This window comes from Mustela erminea, chromosome 1, assembly GCF_009829155.1.
Source record: "Mustela erminea isolate mMusErm1 chromosome 1, mMusErm1.Pri, whole genome shotgun sequence".
NCBI lineage: Eukaryota > Metazoa > Chordata > Mammalia > Carnivora > Mustelidae > Mustela > Mustela erminea.
This window is the reverse complement of record NC_045614.1, coordinates 106,001,269-106,011,755: the sequence shown is the minus strand read 5'-3', so window position 1 is coordinate 106,011,755 and position 10,487 is coordinate 106,001,269. Positions and strand designations below refer to the sequence as shown.

General features: G+C 37.5%; 1 protein-coding gene across 3 annotated transcripts in view; it reads right to left on the bottom strand.

Moving 5' to 3' along the window:
- Positions 1-2,273: 2,273 nt before the first annotated feature.
- ATP13A5 (ATPase 13A5) overlaps positions 2,274-10,487 on the bottom strand; it is a 105,169-nt gene continuing 96,955 nt past the window's right edge. For all 3 annotated transcript variants that reach the window (XM_032337717.1, XM_032337725.1, XM_032337731.1), the window contains 3 exons: positions 6,767-6,855; positions 4,360-4,440; positions 2,274-2,941 (listed from right to left, as the gene is read on the bottom strand). In XM_032337717.1, the coding sequence (XP_032193608.1) occupies positions 2,681-2,941; positions 4,360-4,440; positions 6,767-6,855 (431 nt within the window). In that variant the 3' untranslated portion in view covers positions 2,274-2,680. The remainder of the gene's footprint in view (positions 2,942-4,359; positions 4,441-6,766; positions 6,856-10,487) is intronic.

Genomic DNA, 10,487 nt, shown 5'->3' with positions numbered 1-10,487 from the left:
CAATGAAAGTCTTGGACCTTTTAAGCCGATGTAGATTTTACCCCAGAGTCAGAAATACTTTATGGTTTAATTGCAGCGTTAAGAGTAATGATGACAGCAGGGGTAATGTGCTACACTCAGGGCCAGTAGAGATCCTGTCTTTCTTCTTTGTTCCCTGACCAATCTCTTTTCTTTCTTATGATACCAATTCTATCTCCTGATAACCCCCAAAGTGGTCCTCTGGGAGGTGTGAATATCTTCTACCAGGTATCATGATCAAAAATGACCCCTTCAGTTTTCTTCTAAATTAAATTTCCCTTTCCTTTTATGTTTTGCATTCAAGTAAGAGTAAAAAACAAACAACCCCCCAAAAAAAACAAAAAGTTTTTTTTTTTAAGATTGTCAAATAGGGATTAGATTGACAGCAGTTTAATATGTTACTTTTCCCAAGGTGTACTTACTTTTTAATAAAGGATGACTACAGAGGGCAAATCTTACCCAAGGCAGGAGACTTGAGTGTGGTGGGATTACCATGCTAACCAATGGGAGAGGAGAGGGAGTTGAACTGGAGAAGGAGAGGACCTCCTGAGGACCCTCAAGTCAAACATTTCTAGACATTTCCACTCCAGAAGACAGTTATAGCTATGCTATGTCACAAATGCACCTTTAAATTGAATTTAAGGAAACCTTTTCAGGTAAGTAGCATTCAGACTCCATTGGTTTTTACCCTGAAAGGAAAGCTCACAAAGTTAGTTATCAGTCTTTCCATAAAAATGGCCAGTCTTGATGATGGGCAACTTAAGACTGTACAGGTTGTGTTTCCTATAGGTAATCATTGATAGATGATCATGCTCATTGTGCTTTTATCAAACATTTCTTCCAAAACTATTAAACCTTTCTCTGAGCGTACTTTTAGCAAAGCCAAGTGTAGAGTTCAATTTTATTATGTACCCCCTCCACACAAAAGGATGAGTGAAATAAATATCATCATCTATCAGGTAACAAATAGGTTATTGGAAAAATTGGGTGGGAGAAGTTGTACATTTATTTAATAAAGTTTAAAAAAAATCTTTTTATGTCATCTAAATGTCATGGTGTATCAGTTGAATCTCTGATTCTAAAGGTCAAATTACTAATTACAGATATGCCAGTTCAAGGAACCTGAGCTGTCATATATTTTAGGTTGACATACATTTCTTAATCATAATCTAAAAATCCTTTTCATCTTTTGTTCTTTCATTGGTAATCACTAAATGAAACACATTTAAAAATTATCATTCTCCAAAGCTGTGCACCAAAGAAAAGGTTAAAAAGCAAATAAAATGTAAATATAAAGGCTTTATTCCTATAGGAATTGGCACCTATGCTACTGGCTTGAATAACATAGTAAAAAATACTATTTAGAGCAATGCATTGCTGAAATGTTAACATTTTTTTCAATCCTAAAGATTCCAGAATCGTGAAGGTGTATGGAATCCATACATCCCACAGTATTTGGCACATAATTGGCACTCATGGGATAGAACTGGCTAACTAATCACCTATGAGCCACTAGAAATCTGTTAAATTGGCAAAATCAGATTTATTTTTACAAAAAATGACTAGTAGTTAATTTAAAATGTTCACTGGGGATATATGTCCTCTCAAGGTCACAGTGAGGTGGATATATATTAAAGGTAATAGTGTGCAGCATATATCTGCAGATTTACCATTCCTGTGGCCATTAATAATTGATTAAGATAATAAAAAGATGAAATGGAACTTAAGGTTGTTTAGCAGCTTGATAATTGTCATGCTGTAGATACAAACATCATGGGTCCCTTCCCCAGGATTGTTTTTAAGATGAGCAATGCTGATTTTGAGCCAACTTTTCAACTTAGTACTTGAGGTTTAATCTGTCAGTAGCAAAAAGTAAATAGAAGTGCCATGCTTCTTTAAGTTAAAAGTACATTTTAAAAGGTTATCCCATTATCTTTGTGATTTACCCAGGATTTTCTTGCTCTCTGAGCCCAAAACCATATCCTTTGGAAGATGCCAACATTGGTGGAGTTTGCTTAGATATAAGTTGTGCCCAAGCCAAGATTATAGACAATTAACAGACATCTCCTTCACTCTCCTCACCTATACTACCAGAGTTAGTGTTGACTTTTCTGAAGTAAATGTCAATTCTTGCTTCTCCATTAAAGCCATACAAAAGAAGCAAAAAGAGGAATTTTGTGACCTTGGGAAAAGATATGCACATAAATGATCTTTGCAAGTGAATAGAAGATTAAACTTACGATGATTTATTGAGAGAAAGTCTTTTCCCCCAAATTCTTTTATTTCTGGAGAAGCAAATAAAAATGTATTATTGAAACTTTCAAACATTAAACTGGTCTTCAATTTTCCTTTGTTCTACCAATGTTCATACTCCTAATTTCACTACCATGAAAACCTGTGCATTTTAGACAGGATAATGCTATGCAATGTGACTAGTTTATTAGGGGGGAAAAAAAAAAGGTAATCCAGGAAGTGCATTTTTTTTTCCTCAATAGGAGAGAATACAGTCCAAATAATCATATTTAAAATTCTCTTTTGCAAGGTTCAGTACATTGAGAAACACCCTTTGAATCATCCAATGGAGAGAGAAAAGATAAGGATAGACTATGATCCATTTTCCAGGGAACAAGGAGATGCTGTGAAGCAAGTACGACAATTCTGACTACAGCCTCGTCCAAAAATGCTGTTCTGTGCTTTGGCCTCCCATTTCGAGTTTTGCTCTTGGAATCTGTTCATGGTCCTCATAGCCGAGGTTAATGTAGAATCCATTTTTGCCATCACCTGAATAATCTGTTCTGTGTGTAGGAGGCCAGGTGGAATCTTCTGCCAGCCTTTTCTGCCAGTTTTTATATTGACTTTTAGAAGAGAATCCAAATTCTTTTTTGATCCATAGCCAGAGCTTTTGGTTTTGAAGGATGACATCCTGAGAAATCAGGTAGAGAAAACAACGAAATTATGAGCCTACTTTTCCCTGCAGCCAGTTTGCTCACCACCGCACTCTGCTCCCCCAGGTCTTCCTATGAGATGTGCTTAGTACTGCTGCTTCTGAAGCAGCTTCTCCTTCCTGCTGTCCCCATGATGTCTAGCAGCTCCCCCTGGTTCTTCTCTTTGAGGAAGAAGAGTGCTTGAGAGAAATCTGCCCAAAGCTTACAGCCTTTCATTTCTACAGATTTTCTAGTTAAATCCTGGCTGCTGATTCACTTAGAATTATTTTACTGCCAGACTGAAATAATAACAAAATAATGCACTCAAAATCAAGGAAAGAAAAAAAAAATCACTGCTATCTGCCACGTGCCACATAGGAGGTGCTACATAATGGTTTGCTGAATGAATGGATAAACTCCAAAACTCCAATGGGTTTTGTTTTCCATTCAGGGGTGGGGGGGTGCTCTCTTTTTTTTTCTTCATAATAGAAGTCAAATTTTGCATTCCACTTTTGGTTATGCTAGACCTGTTATCATATACAGTTTATCAAATTTATCAAATTGTTGTATAACTATTTAAACAACCAGCATCTCTATTTTTGAATGCATGAGTTGAGTCTAAAATTTCAGATAATACTGAGATAATACCTGATATAATACTACAATGAATACTTTCATACACATAAGTTTTCTTTCTCCTTTTGGCTTATTTAAAAATATATAGGCTCAAAAATGGAATTCCTTAAAGAGTACGAGAAATTTTATACCATTATATACAGTTATATGTATCGGTGTGTGTGCGTGTGTATGTATTTTTTTAAAATTTGGTCGATCCCTTTCCCCAAGGGACTTAGAATACATAAATCTTTTTTTTTTTTAACTATCCCTTTAAAAAAAACAATAGTGCCTGAAACTTTCACTGAGTAGGTGAAGTCATTTCGTGACACTGAGTAGATGAAAAATGCTATAGAGGAAGACTTTCAAGGGTAAGAATTGACTAAAATGAGAAATGGCTTCCTTTCTCTCTTAATTAAGGAAGCCCTTCTGAAGATAGCTCTTCACTCGAAAGGTCTCATTGAATTTTAGAGCTAGTAGGTCACCTGGTCTTCTCTCTACTAGCTCATGAGAATACTAGAAAAGTATAATATAATGCCTTCATGGGAGATTACATTAGAGTTAATTTAATGTTTTGCTTTCTATGCTACAGATCCTAAAAGCACTTCTATCCAGTCTTTAGAGATTTTAGATCACTCTCCATGGAATTTCCCCCAAAGAGAGCATGTACAGCTTTTACAAAACCTTAATAACTATCACTTTTGGGGACAAAAGAGGTTGCATTAAAAAACAGGCATGTGTTGAGAATGATACCTTTTTTTCCCCTAGAAAGAAAGTAAGAGATGTATAGAAATCACTTTACCTCTACAAAGAAGGCCACACAGAATTGGATGAGGGCTACCACCAAAACTGAAACCCTCCATGATGTCAGGGTTGGGATGAGCTGTTAAAAAAAGAAATACTACCTTTATGCTTTGCATATCTTCCATTTTCAAACAAAATATCTTAATGATCTTGTTTATATTAATTAATATATATTTATATTAATTAATTTATATTTGTAACAAGTCTCTGAGCTTGGAGGGTGGGCATGGCTTTCTCCACTTCACGGATGAGGTCAGTAACTTGCCCAAGGATTCAAAGCCAATCAATAAATGGCAGAGCCAGAATGCAAATGAGAATTGACTGCCTCTGGGCCTGTACTCCCTTGACTGCCTGACAGAGACTTTGGAAAATGTGCTCTCGGTCACACACATGAGACAAAGCACTTTGGAACCTGCGTGTCTCTCTTCATTTTTATCTTTTCAAAAATAGGAAAGAGAACACAAGACGAAGTTGTTCATTTAATAATACTATTACTTCTAATCCTCCCAAAGTAAAATCTACCTGGAGATTATTCTTTTAGTAATACTGATGTATGAGTAAAACATATAGGGGAAAGAGATTCAAGTTGCTTTTGAAACTAGGTGGAAATTTTCTGAACAAATGGTCCTAGCACTAAATCTAATGGCTTGATGGAATTTGAACCCACTCAACCCACCTCCTTTTAAGGACTAAAGGGTGCACCAAATAAAATTAGGTAATAGGTGTGAACACTACAACTTCTCATGCTGCATCCATAGCAAGAGACTATTCACACAGAGCCCTTCTGACCCAAAGTAAAGGACGGGGATTGAGCTGCCTTTAGGACTAAACCCACAGACCTTTCACCATGTCTAGAAGCTCACTTGCAATTCTCACCCCTAGTCTGATATGGGGTATTTCAAAGTAACACTTTGTTATTTTTTTCCCCAAGTACAGACAGACTTTCTGAGGTTGTGAGACACAGCCTGGGAGCAGGCTGTCTGGAGAGGGTTGTAAGGTGTGGTAGGGGGTCAGATCCCAGTGGAGAACCTGGCCCTTGCCCTCCCTGTGGCCCTGCCCTCATCTTGGAGGTCTCTTCTCCATCTCTTGGCTTGGACGGCACCTGTCATATTGCTTTGGAATCATCTGCTTGTGGGATGGTCTTCCCTCCTAGTCCCTGAACTACTTGAGAGGGGTGCCCACATATTACTCATCTTTGGAGCCCTAGTGCCAAGCATGCGCTAAAGCTTCATAATGTATGGTAAGTGACTAAATGATCTAGGTTTTCACTTCCTAACTGCGTCTCTGTCCACAGCCTCTCTGGCTCTAGCATGTAGCCTTCCTGCCATCATCTAATTAGTCATCCTTAAAAACTCTGCTGAAAAAAACTTGTTTGGATATCTTCAATGACTCCCTGTTGCTTTCAGAAGAGAGCCCAACTTCCCTGACCCTCTCCATCCAGCCATGCCTTCATCACATTCCACAGCACGGTGCTGCCATCTTTGCCAGTCTTCCAGGTGTTCTGTGAAACAAGTCTGGCTTTTGATTTTTATCTCTGCCACCCTACATTCTTTTGCATTTCCAAGACAAAAGAGATTCTTCCAGCCCTCTCTGCTTGTGCTCAGGCTGTTCTCCTGGTTGGAAATACCCCTACCCTTTACCTAGCAAAACCTAGCCTATCCTCTAGACACAGATCACATTGTGCCTCCTCCATGAAGCCTCCCATGATAGACACAGGCCCCGTGAGAACTCCTCCTTCCTATGTTCTCACTTCTATGTTACACCCTGTTGAAGCATGGGTGGTCTCATGTTACTACATCATCATATCTCTTGAGTGGGACTCATCTTCACAACAAAACTATAGATTGCAAATCAAGAGTCAATCCTCTTTTTTTTTTTTATTTCTCCCACAAGTCTGGCTCCAAGAATGGATTCAATGACCTCTTGATAAATTTTATTTTAACTCACTGCACCCCAGATTAAATGATGTCCACTGAAATAAAACTCCCTGCAGTCCATGTCTGACAGAGAGAATATGATTGGCCTGTACGTCTACTTTTCCTTACTCCTTACAACTACATCATAAAGGATTTCTACTATATGTTAAAAAAACTAAACTTGAAGAATTAGTTATTATTGTGTTAATAGATTAATTTATTGTATTAGTATAACATGGAAGGATAAAATATCCACACATAGTATTTTAGGTGTGAAGAGATAAATGTCCATGACTGAAAATACAGATCATCTGAAAACAATCAGAGGGTCGCATATGGGAGAGCCAGGTAAGCTCTTTGTTGTTTTAGTGAATGAGAAGAACCTCACAATATTAAAATATCAGAGAGAATATGGTAATAATTAACAGTGCAGATATAGTTCCATTGCACATGTGAGTCACTGAAGATGTGATAATGAATAGCTCTTACCTCCATTCCATGGTATATATCTTGAAAGTCAGAAAACAGAATGAAAACTGTGAGACCCAAGGCAGACATCAGCAGAAATGAAAATATATCTGAAGAAACACCAAAACATTATTTTTATATACTAAATGAATGTTTCATATAATTTGGCACACACTGCAGAATCAATGATCTCTGTTGGGCAAATACCGGATACATCTTCAGATGTTTTGATATATCCTCATATGCTTTAAAATATGTTCTAATGCTTATAAGACAAAGGCTGTATCGTAACATCTTTCTTTGAAAGGCGAGGTGCAGAAAACTGCCAATTAACTACGGTAAACTCCATAAAGGAGTCACGTCAGCTGAGAAGTCCAGGGGGGCTAGGACACCCCGCAGGGACCAGCTCATGTAAAAGGTCCCCAGAGAAGCCCTAAATCACTGCACAGCTAGTGAGTCGTGCCTGAACGGAGAGTCAGTCCCCTCAGCACCACTTCATTCTTCCTTGTTGCCTAGAGAATAAGGTCCAGGGTCTTCAACTGACGTTCAAGGCCTTCCCCAATTCGATTTCAATCTGCCTTTCTGATCTGCTCTCTGATGGCTCTTCCTTATGTGTCTTAGGGAAGTTAAACCACATAGCTGCCATTTCCACGGAGGCCTTTGTTGACAACATACACTGTGTAGGTGATATTTTTCCTGTCTTGGCAAGTTCCACTTTTTCTTAAAAAAAGCCAATTCAGATACCACTTTTTAAAAAAGACTTCCCCAGCCTCTCTTACAAAGTTTTATTTTGTATAGTTATGGACCACTCTGCTTTGCCTGATCTTCCTTTATTAATCTACTAGACTGTAATCACTTAAAAGTGTCTTTGTATGTGTTTTTCTAGGACTCTGAATGGAAAGAATGAGCAACTCTCCTGTACATCTGCTAGGTTCTTTCTCTCCAACCAGCCCAAATGGCTTTGCTTTGGGGAGCTAAACTTCCCAGGATGCAATGTACCAGCACCACTGTTCTTAACCCTCCAAGCTTCCCAACACCTGTGTCCTCAGAGCTCTTGGGCACTTTGCAGATGGTGCCTTAGAAATGTTTTTGGTAAGATTAGCATCTCCAGGCCAAAAGAGTAGCATTTCATCTGTGTTGCCATGACATAAATGACTCTTACAAGTGTTAAAATTCATAAACAAACAAGCAAAGTAGATTTTCTCTTATATTCTCTCCACCTCATTTATTCCAGTGTTTATGGTCTGCCAGCCCCCAACTCTATATAGGCCTCTATAACCAGAAATCAGAAGTAACTGCCCCTCTACTGCTGGCCCTATTCTATTTTTTTTTTTAAGATATCAGAGTTCTGTTTTCACCCTTGTGCCCAACGTGTGCCCACATACCCTTCCAAGCTTCACTTTATTTATTTATTTATTTATTTATTTATTTATTAAAATTTTATTTGTTTATTTGACAGAGAGGGACAATGAAAGAGAGAGCACAAGTGGCGGCGGGGGTGGTGGTGGGCAGCAGAGAGAGAGGGAGAAGCAGGCGTTCCACCGAGCAGGGAGCCTAATATGGGGTTCGATCCCAGGATCCTGGGATCATGAGCCGAAGGCAGATGCTTAATGACCCAGGTGCCCCAAAGCTTCACTTTAGATACACAACTAGATGCAGCACCTCTCAGAAGAATACTCAGGCTTGCATGGAAGAGGTGTGAGGCAGACAGAAGAAAAGCAGGAGCTGTAGGATTGCTTATTTCCCAAAATAAAGTGACCTGAATAGCTTGGTGATAAGAAGAGCCCAGAAAAGGGGCTGTATGGAGTTTTCATTTATTCCATTGTCTCCATGTCTCAGGGCCCAGCTACTGGGAAAAAGAGGATGCCCCCCAAATGTCCAAGCTGATGAAGGCCCGGTCATCACAGGAACCAACTGAGTGCTGTGCACATCACATTGTCCTTAGACTGACGATCTGAAAACCAGGCCAGGTGGGTGCACAAATGACCATTGTGGAAGCAAACGCTTAAGACCTTCATTTAATTCAGCTTTGATTACAAAACATAATGAGGAACCAGATGAATGTTGCCTCCCCTGATCAATCGCTACTGATGAGGAAAGTTGAAATTCTTTTTACATAGGTAATTTGGAAAGACAAGTCCTTGGCAAGGCACTACAGATTGTTTTCAGACCATGAAAGGGAAGGGATCACAAATATTCATACCTACTTCCATAAAAATTAAATTGTATTTTTTCTATATCTTATCATCATAAAGTTGACCTCCTGTCCAAGGTTATTAAGACAGGGACAGACTTGTCTTTTTTTTTTTTTTCAAGATTTTATTTATTTATTTGACAGACAGAGATCACAAGTAGGCAGAGAGACAGGCAGAGAGAGAGGAGGAAGCAGGCTCCCCGCTGAGCAGAGAGCCCAATGTGGGGCTCAATCCCAGGACCCAGGGATCATGACCTGGGCTGAAGGCAGAGGCTTAACCCACTGAGCCACCCAGGCGCCCCTAGACTTGTCTGTTATATCAAAATAAAATCGTTTGATATTTTAATATTAGTTCCAAGACTTTTGAGAGTATGTGATTTATTTCGAGATTATGTTGTTAAAGTATTTGTTTATAAAGCTTTTTTATTTAAAATTAGCGGTTAGATTTGATGTAGAACTTGAATTCACCCACAAACTCTAAGTCAATATGTTGTAACTAATCTAATTCTCACTTAATTCAATTTATGAAAAAAGACTTTGTAGCTACTGTTCAAATTAAAGTGCTAGCTAATACAACATATCATATCCTCCTTATAAAATATATTCACAATTTAAAAAAGGGACTATAAGTGATTAACCTTAAAACATAAAGTGAAATCTTGATTGTTGTGAGAAGAGCTAAAGGCATTACCAAAACGGAATCAAAATTAAGAAATCTCATAAGAAATTCAGGAAGAAGTGTATAGAATATATAAAATTAAAAGAAGATATTAGCATGCTGTCAAAATCCTTGACAAAATAGCTATACAGAAAAAAGGTGGGGTTGTGAAAACAAATAGAATGTAAATAATTACTAAAATTAGTTTAATGTAGTAAATGTATGTTTCTAATTTAGAAAGAGGAATAAGGCTTACTTTTCTAATATCTATGACTTATTTTGAAAATTAGAGGTTACAGGTTGTGCCACAGGATGGCATAACTGTAGTAAATTCTCTAAAGCAAAAATTTTATAGAGTAGATTTTCTGATCATGATAATGAAAGTAAAAATTATTAATCAAATTTAAATGAAAAATCCTTTCCAACATAGAAATTTAAAACAAAATTCTAAACATCTCTTGGTCAAAAAGGAAATCAAGTCCATTTCACTTGTAAGCTACTGATAAGAAGAGTAGTAAGAGAATGAAAACAAAATCTCTTCCCACTTGAAGATGAAAAATTGCTATTCGTAAAATAGTGGGTCAAAGAAGAAATTCAATCATAATTAGACACATGAAAATGTAAAGAACGTAACCCAAAATATATTTCTTGATCTTGAATGCTTTTCTAATTTCATAAAATAAAAGAAAGTGCATGTATTATAAAGACAATTCAAACATTACAATTTTTTTCAGACAAAGTAAGAAGGGGGAAAGAATGGGAAAAGCAAAAATTAACAAGTTAGAAAATGGAAGACAGAATTATTAAATTTTAAATAAAACCAATAAAAATACATTTCCGCTAAGAATAAATGAAACCAGGGAAATCGGAGGGGTAGAAGAGAGACTGTG